Below are 18,409 nucleotides of genomic sequence, written 5' to 3'. Positions count from 1 at the left end.
AGCGGAGCAGGCCTGGGAATTGGCAGAACGCTACGCACCGCAGCGGGACGCACCCGTCAAGCAGCCTGAGCCTGAGCCCGAGCCTGGACTCGAGCCTGAACGCGTTGTCGAAGAGCCGCCCAAACCGCCTGTGAAGGTCAGCACATCGACGCCGAAGAATGACCCAAAGCGCAAAAAGAAAAAGGGGAAGACCACCTTCTGATGCGCCCCTGCACCCTGCAACATTCATCACGTACACCGCCTAGCTGTAAAGTATCAAAGTAATGAATGCTTTTCGTGTGAGGGTCGTCTGGTCGCCCTGAGGGATACTGTACAAGTGTTTACAGGGTTTACTGACTATAATACAACATGAGTGTAAAGGGCGCGCACAGCGCGTCATGCCACAGCCATCTCCTGACCTTCCCGGGCCATAATCGCCAGCAACTCGTTCAACGCGCCCGCCTTGAATTGGGCGCTTTCGAGGTGCGCCTGCACCTCCATCCACCGCTGCTCGCGCAGCGGCATCACCTTTTCCTCGTCGTCGAGCATACCTATGTCCGCGCACTTGGGGAACAGGACCGCGAGGAAGGCGGCGATCTCGCGCGTCTTTTCGATGGGGGAGGTGCATATGTGGAGGTAGTCGAGGCAGTTGCCTGCGAGGCGCTCGAGCCGTGCGCGCGCGTTGTCGCCGAGGTCGGGCAGCGGGTGCGTCGCGTCGATTGCGAGCTGGAGGTAGTCCAGCCGCGGGCAGTGTTCTGCGAGCGCGAGGATGGAGCCGAAGGTGCACCGCGGGCCCCGTGGTGGACGGTGGTACGGCGCGAGCTGCACCTCGAGCGCGTCTGGCCATTTCGGTGCGACGTATGCGATATCCACGTCCGTGAATGCCACACCACAATGTGGCTGCAGCGTCACCGACCGCAAGCGGTGGAAGCGTCCCAGTGGTCGGATCGCGCCCCCGCCAATGAGGTACTGGTCGACGTCCTGGTCTCGGATGACCTGCCGCGGCGCGCTCTCGGAGAGCTGCTCCTCGGTGATGGTCAACGAGGTGAGCGTCTCGGGCGAGAGGTTCTCCGACAGCGTGCCAATCAGCTTGTCCCACTCCGTTGCCACAGAGGGCAGGTGCGTGCCAACGTAGACAGACTGCAACGGCCATGGTCCCGACATTTGCAGTACGTCGTTGAGCGTCTCCATGCTTGGTACGTAGAGGAAGAGCGCGGTGAGCGCGCGGAAGCCGGGCTGGACAAGGGTGACGGGGAGGTGCGGGTCGACGACGGCCATGTGGAGCGTCTGCAGGTTCGGGAGCTCGGCGAGGTGACCCAGCGCATGCGGGCTGAGCTCGAGGGAGCTGAGGGTGAGACTCGAGATGGTGTTCCAGCAGTTGCCGACGATGTCGCAGAGGAAGTCGGCGTCGTACGACGCGAGCGCCAGTTCTCGCACGGACGGGCAGGAGTCGGCGAGGGCGAGCAGGAACAGGGTGGGTGGGGTCGCGTCCGAGTGCTCCTGGCCTATATCGCTGCGCGTGCCACGATAAAGGCGCACCGAAGTGACTTTGTTACCGACGAAACGGGCGAAGAACAGCTGTGAGTAGCCCTCGTCCATTTGCCAGTATAGCCGTTTGAGGTTGGGCAAGAGTGTAGATTTCGGTATGCAACTGCTCAGCATGCGATACACCTCTCGGTGCACCACAGGCTCGTCCGGTGCCTGGGTCGTGTCAAGGCTCTTGACGAGGGGTCCATAAACATAGAGCCGATGGCAATCCTCCGGTGTGAGTGGTCGAGTAAGCCGCTGTCAGAGATATTATGAGCGTGGGCGCTGAGTAACAGTTCGCGTACACGCACAAAGGTAAGCCGATCGTCTACCACACGCTGCTCCCAGGTGTCGGCGGGCAAGCACTTGAGCAGGGGAATCAGGCTCGTCTGCTTTCGCCACAAACACGGCGCGGCAAGGGTCCAAAAGGCGCGGTTGATCTGCGCGAGCGCCGCGATCGGGCGCAGGCGCGGGCCTTTGGCGGTCTTGGCCGGCGGGAGATGCTCGGCTTCCTCGCAGATGAGCTGGACGAGCTCCGGGATGTCCCATGCCCTGTGGCGAGCGGGGGCCCTGTAGTAGTACATGCGCGTTCTAGTTGGTCTGGTCCAAGGTGCGAAAGTGACAAACACACCTCTCGGACTTTGTTGATGCATACGCGACCATGTGTGGATCAGAGTGTATCGATGAGTGGCGAGGGGCTTGCTTTGTTCTGGGTTTAATTTCGCTGTAAGCTTGGTCTATCGGCGCGGTCTGGTCTGAAGCATGCAGGGTAGATAAAGAGGCGTCGAGCGAGAGCGGGATGGAAGAGGGCAAGAAATAAACCGCCACGAGGATGAAGCGCCGCGCTCACGTTTCACAGGTTACATCACACCACTAGCTGGCGCGGCGGCCCGAAGACTCGCGGCGCCGGGGTCCAGGAACCGGACATAAGGACAATGGTGGACCCACAAGTACAATTGTTGCCATGTATGGCAGGGGTGGTGGTATGAAGGGGGCATCCGTGAAAGACGACAGCAAGCAAAATAGGAGAAAAAGGGGAGGGGGAGGGGGATAGAGGTAGGAGGTCCAGGAGCTGTGGCGATACTAAACGTTCAGGACGTTTAAAGCACCACACCGAACATGGCCCGGTCACAAGGTGACAGACCTAGATGGACTGACGATTCAGGAAGTACGGCAGCGGTGGAGGAATGCATTCTCATTGTCAAGCCTTGATTGCTATCCTCTGCATCATCAATGCGTAAGACGTACCGATGATGATGTTGTACGCACAGTTCTCCGTGTTCTCAAAGGCTGACGAGTTCTGTGTTTGCATGAGGATCAGATGGGTCCTGCTATGGGAAACGCACCGTTATGAGGATGGATGGGGGTTGGGGACGAGTTTCAAAGCCGCAGAGGCTTTCATTGGCGCCGGCAATGAACGGACAATTTCTTCTAACAAATATTGGCCTGATGGTCTAGTAGTATGATTCTGGTGCGCAGGAATTTTTGGGCCCCGAGCGGAGCGAGGCCCAAAAATTCCGAGCCAGGCATTCTTTCGCGGAGCGATGGGCCCAGGCATTCTCTCGCGAAGCGAATCCGACCAGGCACTTTTTCGCGAAGCGATGGGGGCGGGGGACCGTGCATACCCTCGCGGAGCGACCCCGCCCGGACATTCTTTCGCGCAGCGATGGCGTGGGGGGTGGAAGTCTCTTTCGCGTAGCGGGGGAGCATGCTCTCGCAAAGTGTTCTCGGACGTGGGAGGAGACGGGGATGCGTCAGCGAGAAAAAAGGCCTCGGGGGGAGGGTAGCGGCGCGGCGAGAATGGGTCCCGGTGTGCTTCCGGGTATGAAAAGCATTGCGTGAGGGGGGAGCCTAGGCGGAGGGGAATCGGGTGAAGAGGGAGGTGTCGGCGCGGTAGGAGGTGCCCGAGGCGTTGAGCGAGAGGGGATGTCGAGTAGGCGTCGGTGCGCGACTATACTCCCCGCGCACCGCCGGTCACTCTGCGTCGTCGGGTCTGTCGCCCCGTCGCCGCGCACATCGTCGTGTACGCGCGTTGATCACGTCCTCCGCCGTCACCGACACCGCCATCAGCCCGCCGGTCGTTGAGCCCCGCTCCGTCGCCGCGTCTGTTGACATGCACGCCGCCGCCGCCGCCCGTCGTGCGCGACATCTTTGACCACTCCGTCATGCACACGGCCGCCAATCACTCCCGATGATTTCATCTTGCGCGCCGACAAGCTCATACGACGTCGAGCGCCTCGCAGCTCATCGCTGCCACCGTTGACGCGGACGTCGACGAACCTCCCGCCCGCCGCGAATCCCGACGCGCCGCGACGCGTGACGTCAGTCAATTTAGCTTCCGATGCTTCTTTCCGTCGATCACTACTGACAGCGACATTACTGCCCACCTCCGTCGATCCCGTCCTCGCCCCCTCCCCCTCCCTCGCCCCCGTCCTCGTCCTCGTCCTCGTCCTCACCCTCGACCTCACCCACGACCTCACCCACGTTTCCGCCCTCGCCCCCGACCCCGCCTCTCCCGCTGTTGCTGCCCTCACCCTCGCCTCGTTTCGCGCGCTTGCGCCTCTGCGCGCTCCCGCCTACTCCGATTAGCAAGGTCCAGCGGTGGCAGATGGATTTTGCGCGCACCCGTGCTGGGTCGCTTGCCACGACGCGTCCGCCCCTGCTCGTCCTCGGGAAGGCGGGGCAGGCCGCGACGGACGACGAGCGTCGGGTTCGCTGCAAACGCCGCCTTGTATTCGTCAGTGGCTTCGCAGGGCACGGGGTTTGGCATGATGGGCGGAAGTAAAACACGTTCCTTGCTTCTGACGATCATGGCCAGCAACACCGACTGGGTCAATAGCTACGAACTCGCGGTCGCGGACTTGCGCATGCACCTTGACGCCGTCGCCCGCCACCGTCGCATGATCGACAGTGTCGGTCAGGATGATCATGCCATCGCCCGCGTGCGCGCCCTGGACCGCCGTCTGTACGACACGGTCACGACGTACACAGAGGCAAGCTTGGCGTGAGCCATACATCGCTACAAGACGTACGTGCTCACGTCACGCAGCATCTCCCTGGCGACCTCTTCCAGCAGTTCGATACCCGCCGTGTTTCGACGCCGCTCACTTCCGAGACACAAACGTCCCCGAATCCGCCTGCATCCCGCGCACTGACACCAACACCTGCTTCCGACACACGCGCGCATACACCCGAGCACGTGCGGACACCCACACCAGCACCCACACCCGCCCATACACCGTCGCCGTCGCCCGTGTCCGCTCCCCCTCGTCGCCCTCGGCCATCCGCCGCCTCTGCGGAGGAGGACATCCAGGCCCTACTCGGAGCCAACCTCTGGCAGTCGCCCCTCTCAAGCGCACAGATTGCCCAGCTCGCCGGCCTCAGCAGTACTCAGACAAGGAGACGGCGGATCGCGCTTGCAAACGCCGTCCGTGGCGTTGCGCCCGGTATTACGGCCGACAGCTGGAAGGAAGCCTTCGCGAGATCGGCTGACAGTGAAGACCTGTTTGCGCTTCAGCAGGAATTCCTCGTCGGAAAGCAGTCGATCAGCGTGCTGGCCCTGCAGCACAACGTGGGTGGATGCTTGTAATACTCCGCGCTCCCTCGTGCTGAGGCGTCTCCGACCAGGGTATACGCGACTTCCGTCAGTTCACGGGCGAGTTCGCCTTCGTGAACAGGATGCTTCTCAAGCTTTTCGACGTCACCTTAGCTCGCCGATGGTACGCGTCGTCGACCCACGACAGCCAGTTCGCGACCCACTTCTATCGCCGACTCTGGGCAGAGACAGAGGAGGGCCGCGCGGCGCTTGCGTCCGGGCCCGCGGAGCAGGTGTTCAAGGACCGTAAGAAGGACATCAACAAGTTTGCGCGCTCACAGCAGGTGCACGTCACCGCGCGCAACCGCCTCCTGAGGCTATTTGCCAGGGTACTACGGTCCTTGGCATGTTTTGCTCCCAGCGCACGCTGACTTCGCACAGTTTGGGCCCATCGTCCTCCTCGATCCCTGCTGGGAGTACGATATTCTGCTCAGCACGACGAACGGTCCAAAGGCGATGAACACCGCCCTCGCATACTATGAAGCCTTTGTGAACGAGACTAGCAGAGGAACACGGCAGAAGCTGTACTTGCGCGCCGAGGAAGCTGTCATTGCGCTGACAGCCGCAGCTTGGCGCCGTCCCGAGTATACAGATATCGTCCGCGGACAGCTGTGGGAGCTTAGAGTACACGCCGCAGTCGCTTTTACGTAACATGTTATGAAAACATGTGTCCATGTTTTGCGCACCGTCTTGTGTTGCGCGACCACCATGCCCAACGCGAGCCTGCTTCCTCTCTTCACCGTACAACATGAACGAGCAGCGCAGGCGGATAAAGTCCGCGCGAAGCCTCCGCTGGCCCCGCCTGTCCAACGTGCCTTGCATTCCTGTCGATCCGACATGCCCGCGACATGGCAGCCCAACCACACTCGGAAATTCCAGAGGGCACACGCGAGTCCTGCTGCCCTCGCAGGCTTCTCTCCTAGCTCGCACGTCTACTGGTGGGTGACGCACCTCGATTTCCAGCGCGACAGCCTGCAACCCATCGACATGAGCAGAACCATCCCACATCTCATATAGAGAATGGCAGTACCGTAGCTGCCCCATCGCCCAACTCCCTCCGCCATGGCCCATGGCGCTGTTCGCAAGAGCAACCTACCGCGCACGGACGACAAGCGCACCTTCGTCGCGCTGCCGGGGACCCACATGTGGTCCATCCGGCATCCGCCTATCGATGTGCGCACTCTTGCGCAACCCGCACCACCAGCTGTGCCCACCGCCCGCGCGCCCGTCGACGACGACCATATCGATGCGGAGGGGTTGCCCCAGGCGAAGCCACGTCGCGGCAAGACGAAGGTCAACGTCGCCGAAGCTTTCAATAAGCACTTTGGCCTCGACGCCCTCGCCGTCGTCCTCCGCGAGATCGACAACAGCGACTTTGACATGCACGTGCTCGCAGCGAGCACACTCTCCTACTACGACTATGTCGCGCGCGTCTGGCTGGAGACTTTCTCGGCTTTCTTCGGGTCCGACAAGCTCGCTGCGCTGACCTTGCAAAAGGGTCAGGCGTTGCCGGAGGAGGGCACCATGAAGACGTTCTTTGAGTTCGTCGCCAAGACGCGCGGACCGGATGGTCACGGGCTTTCGTATAACACGATGGGCAAGTTTCAGGGCATAGTCTTCGGCATGGTGAGCAACGACCGTTACCGCAACTCTATGGCAGCGTCTGACCTACTCGCAGCTCTACTCGCGTGGTGTTGCGTCCCCCACGCCTGCTTACCGGGAGGCTAACAAGAATGTGCGTGGCCCGGTTCGCTGCGCATTGGTTCCCGACTGACACTCTCCAGTTCATCGACACTCTGGCCAAGGTCCTAGGTGTCATCGAGGATCGCGCACGCGAGAAACTCCTCATGCGTGAAACCGACCTGCTCAAGATGCTCAAGGCGCTCCTCGATCCTGGGCTCAGCTATGGCTCGAACAAGACCCGGATTACCATGTACTTCCTCACGACGATCATGGCCGAGCTCGGCACGCGCATCGGCACCTGGACGGAGGCGCAGAACGCGCAGGGACTCGCGCAGTGTGTGCGATGGGGCGACACCACCGTCTATATCGAAGGTGCCGACTCCTGGGGCGCCAACGTGAGCGTCTTCTTCCGCCTGCACTGGCTCAAGGGCTTCAAGGGCTCTTCCGAGCGCATCTCCGACAAGAGTGTCCGCGTGCTGCCGGGCTATGAGGCGCACATGGACCCCATCCTCCCTTTCCTCGTCATCGGCTGCTACTACGACGTCTGGGAGCAGTCCACCGAAGTCATCGGATGGCTCACCGGCGCGGTCGCTCCACCTGCATCCAAGACCGAGCTCGTCGTTCGCGAGAAGTTCAAGCACACGGGCGTCGTGCGCGCCGCCATGCAGCCCTCGCAGGAGAAAGCGGCGGCTGCGAACACGGAAAACCAGCCCGAGATGTATCTCGGCGAACATCGCAAGCCGCAGGAGTGGAAGACCATGAGCGCCACGTCCTCCAACCAATTCATCCACAAGGCAGCCCGGTTCTGTGGCATCGTCGCGTTCATGTGGAAGTTCTTTCGGTACACGTTCGGCGAGAACCTGAAGAGAACAGTGTCCCCGGTATGTGTTCTCCTGTTTCATGCGAGTTGGTGACTCATCATGCTCATAGGACACCGTCACTGCTGCCATGGGCCACCGCATCGGCTCCTTGCTAACCTGGACCACGTACAAGGCTCAGATCGCGCAGGTCGACTTTCAGTCGCGCTTCCGCGGGCGTGCGGAGGACACGAGCACGATTGAGTTTTACAACTCGGTCGGGCGGACTGCCGGTCCCGCCTCCGGGGACAGCCAGCATGTGGATCGTGTCCGCCGCCTCTTCGCGGATGCGAAGATCGAGGAACTAGCTCAGAGGTTCGACGTGCTCGACCACGCCGTCTACGATAAGTACGGCCAGTGGGTAGATGAGGTGCCGGATATGGAGGAGCCGGACGAGCTCGTGGAGGAGGCCCGAGACGCCATGAATGATATCTTGTTGGCGCTTAGAGACCTCAACAACAAGGTACGTCGGCCCTTCGTCACATCATACGCGCGCTGACCGTGTGTCCCAACCAGATACTTCCACCTGTAGCTCCCGCTCCATCGGCTGCAGTGGACGGTGCACCACGGAGTGCTACGCTCGCGCGATTCGTAGACTCCCTCGATGCCGGTCATCCGTACCTTCCGCTCGTCACGGGCGAGAATGCTTTGCACGCGCGCGCCGATGTCTTCAAGGCCCTGATGCACGTCCACCGTCTGGACGAGCAGATGCTCCACCGTCAATGCTTCCTATGCGCTCGCGAAGGCATTCACAAGGACCTGCGCGGTAACTATGGGCGGCACATGTGGACGTGCATGGAGCGGCACCACAAGGACACGCACACCAGGTGTAACTTCTGTGGTGGCTTCTTCACTCATGGCGATGAGCTCGACAAGCACTGTCGGCTCTGCTATGCTGACATGATCGCAGCCAAGAACATCGATGTCCAGGATGCCGAGCATGCGGGACGTCCCCTGTACGTGTCGCTGTTATAGTTCTCTTGTCCAGTCACTCACAGCCTCCTAGTGGCGTAGACTCGTACAAGCACGTATTCGAAACCGAGTTCAATGATCGGACGGTGTACTACTGCCCTGTCTGCATCAACGACTTTGACGAGGAGGATCCCAATGCATGCGGCGTGAAGTACGTTACTTGGTGATGTTCTCGCGTACGTTCTGATTGTTTACCAGTGATCCTGTCAGGGGCGAAATGCTCCGTCACATGCTCTCTCACTTGAAGACGGGGGGCTCTCGGCCCAAGTTTGATATCAATGTCGCGCTTCGTTGCAGGATGTGGACGTGCCGCGAGAATGCTACGTGAGGCGGTCAATACTACTCGGCAACCGTGCACTGACTATCCAACAGCACGTACGACTTTTCCGACATGATTGACCACTGGCACAACACGCACGGGTACGACCTTTTACGCTGCGTGGACGCTCGTCCAGGCCACGACCACGCGCAGGACACGTCGTTGTCCCTCAGGGAGTCTGTCGACCTTAGCAGCAAGGTAGCGGTCGCCAAGGATAAGATCGTGCTATACGAGGAAGACGTGCCACTCTTGCGCGCGACGCTCGTTGGCAAGGTTCAAGGGCAGGCGGCGGACGTTGCCTACGTGTGTCTTCAGACACGATGTCGCAAAGGGGATGCGCGCAAACGCGCCAAGCTACTTATTGAGCGAATGCATACCAAGTAGTTTACTGAATCCATGAGTCCAATTGTATGCAAAATGTCTGAGTCTACAGCGAGTTATGCAGGCGAGAGCGTGATATGACACCGGGTCCAAAGCGAGCGACGAGAGCGGTACGACGACGAGAAGTGCGATACAGGGAGATATAATGAGTCATGCAAGCGACTTCAGAACCATGAGAATCATTTGTTTTCGAGAGGAAGGGATCCAAGCACGGTGCGAAGTTTGCCGAGAGCATCCTCGGCGATGCTGATCACTCGCCGACCGCTCTCAACCGCTTTGGCGCGACGCAGTCTAGAGGCCTGTGTCTCCCTATAGCCTGTGTTCTCCAGGCTGATCACAGTCTTGCCCGCATCGAGCAACTTCGCGAGTTCGCTCTCGAGCTCTCGCAGGCACGTGGGGACGTCGATCGGCGGCATAGCCGCGGGGGCGGCCTCAATCTGTGATATGTGAGGTCGATATATGCGTCTGAGCTCAAAGGCACGCGCCACGCACCATCGTCACATCTTCCTCCGTCCATTCGTCTGCCGCGATCGTTTGGTCCAAAGGTGAAGGGGAGCGCTTTGAGCGAGTCAGCAGATATATACAACAAGTCCGACGGAAGGATCGCGCACCTGCGCGCGCTCGCGCCCGCGAGTACCCGCCGAATGTGTGCTGACGCTCGGCACGATGACTGCGAGAGCTGAAGGGAGGCGTTCGGGGACGTGCGCCGCCCATGATCTGTGGATCTTCTTGGCGCGTTTAGGCGCCGGTGCCTTAGCGCCATCGTCCGGTGCCTCGGCAAGTCGAGCCTTCTTGTGCCGTTGCATGTTGATAACGATGAGTTGCTCCATAGTCTGTGCAAGATTAGCACGAAGCAGTGGAAGTAGTCACAGCATCGTACCATGTTCTCCGACTGCAGGTCCATGATGAAGGAATAAACCAAGAATGAGAGATTGAATTACAGTTGCGCTCAACATTGATGGCTGCCTTCCTTTTTCGGAAGCGGGTTCCTCCTGCCTCCGAGGTCGGACCTGGTCGGTAATGCCAATACTTAGGGTGTACGCACTGTTTCGAGGAGGTCCCGGGTTCAATTCCCGGTCAGGCCCTTTTTTGCTCTCTTCCAAACCACGCAAAAGCGCTCAGCTCGCCCAGGAACGCAAAAACAGTGCCGTGAGCGCAACTTTCATGGTCATGTCTTGGAAGCTTTGATGTTGTGGGTCCATCACGGCGCTTGCCGGTGGCGCGCCTTGTTTACATCACTCCAACATGGGCGTTGCTTTCTCCGTTCACGTCGCAATCAGCTGCTCTCGACCAAATTCAAGCACTCACTATACTCTCAATTTGTTCACGGTGTACCACAAGCGTATGACTTAAGCCTTCAATCCTGGTGCTGCAAATTGAATAGCAATGCCTCCTCGTTCGTGTTCATCTTGGTCTAGCGACCACCACGCTCTTTGAGCGCTTGTATGCCGGCGGGTTTCTATTCTAACAGCGTCCATTTCTACCACTCTCCACCGCTATCTCTCCGTGAACAGCTCGAGACAGTGCGAACACTTCGCCGCCTGTTTTGCAACAGCTCGTCTCACGAATGCTCCACAAGGCTGAAGGTACATATGTCGGCGTCAGCGTTGACCATCGAACATACACTTGAATCTCCTCCTGGACCGGACGACCTGCATTCTACTATCTATCCGATCTTCCTCACGACGGCAGAACGATCTCTACGCGCCATGCCGACGTTCTCGTTTTCAAGCAGCAATCCTCTCGACTCGGAATTGCAGCTTGACGATGGCAGCGCTTCCCTGCGCACCGAGACCAGTCATACATGGACTGGCCGCCGCAAGTGCACGGCTATTGTAGCCGCAGAGAAGCCCGTCGCCTCTGTCCATTGGCGCAAGAAGACGTTCGAGGTGCAGGGGCATTCGGTGCGCGTGAGGAGGGCGAAGGTATCGACCAGTTTCTGGAAGCAGTACGTACGATAGTATCCTCCCTTGCTGAACACTGAATCGAACGATCCGTTCACAGCAAGCTCGTCTGGAAGCTGGAAAACACGACGTATACCATCCACGGTCCGTTTAGCAACTCGAGCTGGAATGCGAGTTCTCACCTTCCTCGTCTCGCGCCTCTCGCTGAACTTATCCCGCAGGTCTACATCGGACCGTCCGCCTCAACGCTCGTTGCCGAATTTACGCCCAAGGACAGGAAGGTGTTCGAGAAGAGCAAGCCCGCGACGCTCACGATTCCGGATGACTTCGGCGGCTCGGGCACGGCGCTGACGGCGCTCATACTCCTCCTATACAGCCAGGAGTGGCATCGCAGCAGGGTAAGTGTAGCGCCATGCGAGGGCATGGTACGGACCTTGGCTGACAGGGTACAGGATCGATGGTGGCACTGTGCCGGAGGGTGCCTGTCGGAAGTTGCTGGTGGAGGTTGACACTTGGGAGGCATGAAGAGTGACCGAGTATCTTCATGAAGGCTGGTATCTGTTCTGGGTCATGTATATCCCTGTACCTCTTTCATTGCCTGCCTATCAGCGTCCTTTAGCGCCTTCCCTTCGTCTTCTGAAGTCGAACCAGTCACCTGATGCTCGAAGGTAGGTATCGCTTCTCACTCATCATGTTGCGGGCCTTGACCCATCGAGGCTCCCCTCCGCCTCTTCTCCTCCTCGCACGACTGGCTCATCCCGTACACCGCTCTAGTCAGGTTCCCTAGGTCCGTGGTCCGGCATTGCCAAGGATGTCGAAATCGACCGATGACTTCATCGTCTGGCCGCGGGTAAAAACTTGACGGGCCCCTTTACTTATATAGAGCGCCCTGGCAGTGCCGCCACCATTTACGATCTTGCCATCTACGCCCATCACGATGTCAAACGAACGCTCAGCCTCGAGAGGACACGAGTTTGTGAGTGGGTTGTTTGGGGTAGGGAGTAATGTTGCTAACGAGTTGTAGACTTCCTCAGGCCGAGGTGGACTGGGGAATATCCATCGCGCCTCTGAAGAGGTTCCCGTATACGACGGCCCTGACGATTTTTCCGCTACCCGCGGACGAGAGCCCATCCCGGCGCATGCGAAAGAGGTGCGTAGCTGTCTACATCGCTGAAGCCAGAACTGATGGATCGGCAGGTGTTCTCCACCGGACGCGGCGGCGCGGGGAATATGAGGTCCCCCTCTCGCGCCTCTCGCGAGGTCTCAGAGGGCAACGAGGCCCGCGAGCGCGAGATCCTGCGCGCTGCTGAAGAGCGCGGGCGCGACATGCCCCACTCGACCGGCCGCGGTGGCCTGGGCAACATCTCGCGCAGCCGATCGCGCGAGCCCGAGTCCCTCGTCTCCCGATCGCGCTCCCGCGAGCCCGTGCGCTCGACCGGTCGCGGCGGCTTCGGCAACATGGTCTCCGGCGAGGGCCCCCTCTCGTCCGAGACCCTCCACGAAGAGGACGAGGAGCGCAAGTCGCACTCCCTGCCCGAGGAAACGTGCGTCCCTTCCATATCTTATCGCTCCATCATCGAGATATGCTGACGCCTCTATCTTGCAGACATGCCACCGGCCGCGGCGGCTTCGGTAACATCACCCACTCCCCTGCGCCCCCTGTCGAGCACATCCACCCCCAGCATCACGATTCTGAGAGTCATGGGCGTGGCGGGGCAGGCAACATCACGCATGATCGCCCGAAGGAGCATCACGGGATCTCGTCCTTCTTCCACCACAACAAGTCGTAAAATCGTGGACGCGATGTTACCGCGAACCCTCTCCCTATCTTTACCCTTCATCTAATCCCTTATATGTTCGACTTATCCCGCCTCCATTGTAGTTCGGAACGAAGCTTGTATACCTGTATGAATTGTACCTTCCTATATGATTGAAGTTGAAAATATTTTCTGTATCTCGTTTCTACACTGATCGTGCGCATGATGAGGAACATCCGGGTGGGCAAGTCGGCTATGGCGTCGAGGTAGATAGATACTTAAAGAGTCCCGCGACCCTATGGGTTGATGCGGAGCCCTCACCCCCACCGACCTGCACGACGACCACTCCACCAAACCCCAGCACACCCGACGACAATATAAGGCCACCCATCCGCTGACGAGCGACGGCTATCCACGAGGAGCCTGTAGACAAGATAATCCCTCGAGGGGATAGGAACAGGAACGCTGTTTATATATCATGACTGTAGCTGCACTGTTTTCTGTTGCATGAATGAGTTTAGCAAGACCGCTGTTATCGAAAGATTGGCTACGCACTAACCGCGCCCAGCACCCAGCGCAGCGCCCGGATATATCACCTACCCAATTAGGAACAATAGGCATTTGATTCTCTCAAGCCAACACTTTCGCTCGGCAGGACGCTTGTATGAGTAGTCTGCATAGCACGTTCAGTGCGGACATTTCGCGAATATACAAGAAAACATGTCTATTCCATCCACTTAAGTCAACGTCTATCGTACATATGTACATTCCACCCTTGCCACAAACAAGATCCCCTTTACACTATCTACAGCTCGACCTTAATCCGATGGTAACCCTCCGCATCCTTCCTAAACTCCTCGATGCTATCATACGGCACCGCACGCCCCTCCCAGTCATACGTCGTGCCCAGCTTGTATTCGAAGGGCGCCGGTGCGGCGGGCACGCAGGTGTAGCCCAGGTCGACGCCGTAGTCGTCGAAGGCGAAGGGGTCGCCGGGGTTGGCGGGCGCGGTGAGGACGATCGCGTTGGACATGTCCATCGAGATGTCGGAGTCGAAGTAGTTGAGCGGGGTGAGGATGAAGCCGGTGGTCGCCACGTTCGTCTTCGTGTTCGGGGAGTCCTCTGCTTGAGGCTGGGGAGAAAGGTCAGGACGAATGGATGCAGGATGCGCGAGCAACATACCAAATGGTGCATCCCGACGTTGATCCATGCCACGATATCCTCCTGCTCGATGTTCTCCCCGTCGAAGAACTTGTGAAAGTCGACCATGGGCGCGCCCGGCAGGTTCATGTTCCACGCGCTGCTCGACGACGGCTCCGTCTCCTTGCGCTTCGAGAACGCCATGTTGTACCGCGCCCAGTTCGCGTTGTTCAGCATGCGGCGCGAGCCGACGACGCTCTGTAGATTTGCCCACCGTCAGCTTCCCCCTTCCTCGGACCAGCTATCCCAATAGCACGCACGTTATGAATCGGCGAGAGCCCCGGGTGCACCGCATACCCCCTCGGCACGTCCCACCGGTTCTTCTTCTCCATGTTCACCACCGAGAACCCGCCCTGAAAGTTATTCGGCCACTTCAGGAGCGCCTCATCCTCGTTCTTGATGGGCGTCTTGGTGATGACGCCCTGCGTGTGGTCCGCGCCCCAGTCGTCACTGAACCAGGGCTCGTAGCGGACCTCCTGGCTGACGGTCGTGTTCATGGCGGTGTTCTCGAGGCCGGCGATGTCGAAGTCGACCTTGTAGTTGATGACGTGGTCGTGGAGGTTGCCCACTGATGAGCAAGGTGAGCGGGATGATAGCGTCAAGAGAAGGAAGGAGGCATACTGCTCGTGTCACGAATGCGCCCGCCGTAGCCGTTCTGCGTCGGCTCCCAGTAGCCGCCCTGGAGGTAGCCGGAAGCGGAAAGCCTGACCTCCATAGTGCCGTCCAGGTGGAAGACGTAGTCGAACACTGCACAGCGTTAACATTGCGTCTCATCGCACAGCTTCACCACTTACGATAGTCGTAGCTATCAATCCACCGTTAGTACCAATCCTTTTAGCCCACGAACAAACCACTTACTTCCCAACCGTGCTGATACTCCGGATGGTCAGCGTGTACCCCTTCACCGCGCCGAACTCGCCCTCCGCATAGCCCGTGTGCCGCGTGATCGGCTTGCCCGAGTCCTGCTCGAAGATGCAGATTGCGCGCGGGACGTGGACGCTGCCGACACCCGAGTGCGTGGTCGCAGGCAGATAGACAGCCTCATGAGGACAGTCGTAGCCGGGTAGCATGTCGCGGACGGAACGGCCCATGCCAAAGTGGCGGTCGAGCCAGGCCGTGCTGGCCTGGAGGGGGTCGTTGCCGGCTGAGCGGAGGCGTAAGCCCGACGACGAGTAAAAAACTACAAGGGAAGCTCACAATACTGCGCAATCGCCTCCTGCGGGGACAGCTCGTAGATGATGCGCTCGCCCTTGATCCTGATATCCCAGAAATTGAGCCCCATATCGCGGTCGAAGCCGAGGTACATGCTCCAGCCCATCCACGTCACGTACTGCGTCCGCTCGTCGACGCGGAAGCGCAGGCCAGCGAAGGACACGGAGCGCGGGCCGGGCAGATGCTCGAGGTCGCGCACGGCGCCGGTGGGCTTGCGCGTCGCCCAGGAGACGTCGGCGGAGGAGTCGTGGTGGGCGCGGACGAGGGTGCCGTTGCGGAGGGCCTCGTTGAAGTCGGTGACGGAGTCGAAGACTTGCTTGTTGTAGACAACCTGGGGAGGGGTGGGGTGGGGGGCGTGAGTGAGGAAAAGGGTGAAAGTGGGGGAAAGATGATGTACGTACCTTCAGGATCTTCCACTGCTCGGGGTCGGTGCCGGACATGTCGACGTACTGCCAGAACCCGATCGGGTGAAGCCAGGGGCCGGCAGCGTTGCGGCGCCATGAGATCCACATGCGACGGAACTCGCCGTCAAAGCTGAATGGACCACTACCAGATGCGACGAGAGTGTCGTTCGGCGACCCATTTGCGGTACCATTGAAGAGTTCCTATACGCTCGTTAGCATGAAAGATGTAGATATTGGATTGGAGGTTGCGCACCAGCATCGCATCCGCAAGAGGAGGGGTGATGCGGCCCAGCAGCTCAGGCAGCTCGTTCCCAGTCAAGTACCCGCGAGCATTGAATGGTACGTCCGGGCGATGGTAGATCTCCGTCAGCTCCCGCATCGACGTCTCTTCGCCGATGGGAAGGGGACCAAGGAGGTAAATCTTGACGGCGGGGATGGTGCCATGGTGGATCGAGACCCGTGCATACTTCACAGGCTCCTTTGCAGGGACAGGATCGTCAAGGTAGGCTAGCGCATCGGCCTTGGAGGGGTAGTGGCGCTCGATGAGAAAGATCACATTGTCGGACATGGAGGAGCCGTGCGCGCGCGTGAGGTTGAGGCCGCGCTCGGGCGCCTCGAGCCATCTTTGAATGCTAGATGTCTCCTCAACCGTCAGAGACGCCCAAGGATTGATCGGCGCGGGGGGCTTCGCAGAAGACACGGAGGGGGCTGCGCATTGCGCAAGGGGAAGTAGATCATCGCTTGCGTCGTGCAAGATGAGGTCCTCGAGCTTCCCCGCAGGTCGGAACACGAGAGCTGATAGTGCGATCGTGCCAAGAAAGAGCGCTGCAAAGGCCCCGAGGCGGCGACGCGCCTTGGAGGGTGCAGGCTGCGAAGCCGACGCGTCCTCCTGCTTCAGAGGCTCGTAGGCGTAAGACGGGGCCGTCATGGCGTCAGAAAGCCAACCAAAGTCGCGCGCGACCTTTGCTTATAAACACGAAAGCTTTATACCGCCTCGAATCCGCAGGAGTCACTAGAGAGGGAGCAGGGGGGTGATAAGACCGATAAGCTGCCCGTGGGTTGGTGACTCAGTGCTCATGTTGCTTGCCCTCCCCGACGGCCTGGCGATAAGGCTTCGGTGTATACGCAGACTACTGATAGCATTTCGGCAATCCGGACGAGGGCTATGAGCGAGGTTTGTGGTCGAGAGCGACGACGAGGGAAACGGTTAAGACCAGGTTCATTTGTTTGTCCGAATAACGACCAAATTATACGCGTCCCTTGTTCCTCGCCATCATGGACGTTGACACCACACCTGCCGGCGCGCCCATTGTCGACCGCGAAAAGGTCAGGGGATATCTGAATTGGTCTGTCCGAAGCTAACGAGCATTAGACAGTGCCGTTTCTCGTACGGACATTCGTGAAGATCGGCGGCTTCCACCGCATCGCCCTTTTCGAGGATGGAACGCTCCCTACAACTGATGAGCAGCAGCTCTTTACCTGGTGCGTGGTCTGCCCCTCTTCCCCCTCCCTCTACTAATATTTTATCTAGGAAAGACGCGACCCTCCGTGAAGTAGTCTCCACATTGCGCAACACCGCACCCCATGTCCCCGAATACCGCCATCCTCTCGCGCGCTTCAGCTTCCGTACAGTCTACGCCGACTCGAGCACGAAGGGCCGCTTCTCCCAGAAGGACCTCGGCATGGTCTACTCGCGCGACATCCTCGGCGAGCCCGGCACCCTCGGCACCACCGCCCCGCGCCTGCTCGAGGACGACGACACGCCGCGCGTACCTGCAGAGAACCCAGAGAAAGCGGAGCGCACCCTCGACGAGCTGCGCTTCGTGCCCGGGGACTACCTTCTCGTCGCCGTGCTCTTCCCGAGCCGCGTCAATTTGGGCACAGAGCTGAGCATCAAGGGGAGCGCGGCGCCTGCAGCTGCGGCGGAGAGAGGAGGGTGGAAAAACGGCGCCGGCGCTGGTGCTGGGCGAGGTGGCGGCCCCGGAGACGCGGGCTGGGGAGCACCGCTAGGTGCCACGGGCGCGCCAGGTCGCGGAGGCGGACACTGGCGAGGCGAGTCGAACCCGTCAAGCGGCCCGCGCGGAGGAGGAAGGGGGAGAGGTGGTATTGATCGCGACGCAGACCGCGACCGCGATAGGCGCATGCCACCACCACGACGCGACTCGCCGCCACATCGTGGTGACGGAGGGTGGGGTAATCGCGGTGGGAGGGGAGGCAGGAGATCACGCTCGCCGCGTTCGCGCTCACCTCCCCCTCGAAGGCGCGGACCACGCTACGACTAGGCGCGGCGACGTCATTCAGTCCCCAGGTCCATTCAGAACACTGTACTTACTTACCTTCTTGTCTGTTGCGTGCGAGGCCCAATCCACCTTGCCAAACCCAACCAACACGCTCGGACAAACTGCTGAAAAATGCGAATTGACACCCAAGTATTCGTTACTCTCTACACCGCACACTCAGACGAAAAAATCCTAGATATGTATACTTACAGACAAACAGCTCAAAGTATGTGACAGCGAAGCGATAGATACTAACGAGGGGCGAAGACCTGCGAGCGTCCGAGGGCTGTGTCCGTCGTGCGGGGCGATACTAACTTACAGTAAACTACCTGGAACGCTG

The 18,409-nt window shown here is 59.7% G+C and overlaps 10 protein-coding genes across 10 annotated transcripts; 6 read left to right on the top strand and 4 right to left on the bottom strand.

Annotated features, from left to right (window-relative positions):
• Positions 1-375: 375 nt before the first annotated feature.
• On the bottom strand, positions 376-2,169 carry SCHCODRAFT_02598835 (uncharacterized protein; the record flags this gene model as incomplete). Its single annotated transcript, XM_003036364.2, has 3 exons — positions 376-1,680; positions 1,818-2,076; positions 2,138-2,169. The coding sequence occupies 3 exons, from the start codon at positions 2,167-2,169 to the stop codon at positions 376-378; spliced, it is 1,596 nt and encodes a 531-aa protein (XP_003036410.1).
• A 1,450-nt stretch (positions 2,170-3,619) lies between these two features.
• Positions 3,620-5,752, top strand: SCHCODRAFT_02666302 (uncharacterized protein; the record flags this gene model as incomplete). The annotated part of the gene is made up of 7 exons (XM_003037738.1): positions 3,620-3,644; positions 3,878-4,026; positions 4,100-4,216; positions 4,260-4,481; positions 4,556-5,077; positions 5,155-5,430; positions 5,483-5,752. 7 exons carry the CDS (start codon positions 3,620-3,622, stop codon positions 5,750-5,752), a joined length of 1,581 nt encoding a protein of 526 aa, XP_003037784.1.
• Positions 5,361-6,158, top strand: SCHCODRAFT_02621017 (uncharacterized protein; the record flags this gene model as incomplete). Its single annotated transcript, XM_050345030.1, has 3 exons — positions 5,361-5,577; positions 5,630-6,038; positions 6,096-6,158. A coding segment is annotated over exon 2 (228 nt), but the record flags the coding sequence as incomplete, so codon positions are not given.
• A 5-nt stretch (positions 6,159-6,163) lies between these two features.
• On the top strand, positions 6,164-9,316 carry SCHCODRAFT_02501591 (uncharacterized protein; the record flags this gene model as incomplete). The annotated part of the gene is made up of 8 exons (XM_003037736.2): positions 6,164-6,727; positions 6,780-6,836; positions 6,886-7,665; positions 7,715-8,104; positions 8,158-8,597; positions 8,648-8,764; positions 8,812-8,937; positions 8,986-9,316. The coding sequence occupies 8 exons, from the start codon at positions 6,164-6,166 to the stop codon at positions 9,314-9,316; spliced, it is 2,805 nt and encodes a 934-aa protein (XP_003037782.2).
• On the bottom strand, positions 8,996-10,239 carry SCHCODRAFT_02621012 (uncharacterized protein). The gene is made up of 4 exons (XM_050345029.1): positions 10,194-10,239; positions 9,925-10,146; positions 9,806-9,871; positions 8,996-9,750 (listed from the first exon to the last, which is right to left on the bottom strand). Exons 1-4 carry the CDS (start codon positions 10,215-10,217, stop codon positions 9,493-9,495), a joined length of 570 nt encoding a protein of 189 aa, XP_050200344.1. The 5' UTR covers positions 10,218-10,239; the 3' UTR covers positions 8,996-9,492.
• A 342-nt stretch (positions 10,240-10,581) lies between these two features.
• SCHCODRAFT_02246370 (uncharacterized protein) lies at positions 10,582-11,332 on the top strand. Its single transcript, XM_050342184.1, has 2 exons — positions 10,582-10,655; positions 10,732-11,332. Exon 2 carries the CDS (start codon positions 10,759-10,761, stop codon positions 11,272-11,274), a length of 516 nt encoding a protein of 171 aa, XP_050200343.1. The 5' UTR covers positions 10,582-10,655; positions 10,732-10,758; the 3' UTR covers positions 11,275-11,332.
• On the bottom strand, positions 11,180-11,992 carry SCHCODRAFT_02621010 (uncharacterized protein). The gene is made up of 4 exons (XM_050345028.1): positions 11,873-11,992; positions 11,671-11,819; positions 11,400-11,616; positions 11,180-11,333 (listed from the first exon to the last, which is right to left on the bottom strand). The coding sequence occupies exons 2-3, from the start codon at positions 11,738-11,740 to the stop codon at positions 11,441-11,443; spliced, it is 246 nt and encodes an 81-aa protein (XP_050200342.1). The 5' UTR covers positions 11,741-11,819; positions 11,873-11,992; the 3' UTR covers positions 11,180-11,333; positions 11,400-11,440.
• A 120-nt stretch (positions 11,993-12,112) lies between these two features.
• SCHCODRAFT_02621006 (uncharacterized protein) lies at positions 12,113-13,188 on the top strand. Its single transcript, XM_003037735.2, has 4 exons — positions 12,113-12,193; positions 12,242-12,367; positions 12,415-12,761; positions 12,824-13,188. Exons 1-4 carry the CDS (start codon positions 12,155-12,157, stop codon positions 13,005-13,007), a joined length of 696 nt encoding a protein of 231 aa, XP_003037781.1. The 5' UTR covers positions 12,113-12,154; the 3' UTR covers positions 13,008-13,188.
• Positions 13,189-13,683: 495 nt separating this feature from the next.
• Positions 13,684-16,750, bottom strand: SCHCODRAFT_02621004 (amine oxidase catalytic domain-containing protein). The gene is made up of 9 exons (XM_003036363.2): positions 16,044-16,750; positions 15,788-15,991; positions 15,372-15,717; positions 15,033-15,318; positions 14,969-14,979; positions 14,796-14,921; positions 14,435-14,742; positions 14,157-14,372; positions 13,684-14,106 (listed from the first exon to the last, which is right to left on the bottom strand). The coding sequence occupies exons 1-9, from the start codon at positions 16,716-16,718 to the stop codon at positions 13,780-13,782; spliced, it is 2,499 nt and encodes an 832-aa protein (XP_003036409.1). The 5' UTR covers positions 16,719-16,750; the 3' UTR covers positions 13,684-13,779.
• A 315-nt stretch (positions 16,751-17,065) lies between these two features.
• On the top strand, positions 17,066-17,640 carry SCHCODRAFT_01065207 (uncharacterized protein; the record flags this gene model as incomplete). Its single annotated transcript, XM_050340961.1, has 3 exons — positions 17,066-17,116; positions 17,163-17,272; positions 17,322-17,640. Coding segments are annotated over 3 exons (480 nt in total), but the record flags the coding sequence as incomplete, so codon positions are not given.
• Between the last annotated feature and the right edge of the window lie 769 nt (positions 17,641-18,409).

The sequence above is a fragment of the Schizophyllum commune genome (assembly GCF_000143185.2).
Source record: "Schizophyllum commune H4-8 unplaced genomic scaffold SCHCOscaffold_5, whole genome shotgun sequence".
Taxonomy (NCBI): Eukaryota; Fungi; Basidiomycota; class Agaricomycetes; order Agaricales; family Schizophyllaceae; genus Schizophyllum; species Schizophyllum commune.
Note: the sequence above shows the minus strand (reverse complement) of the source record. Positions and strands in the feature narration are given on the sequence as shown.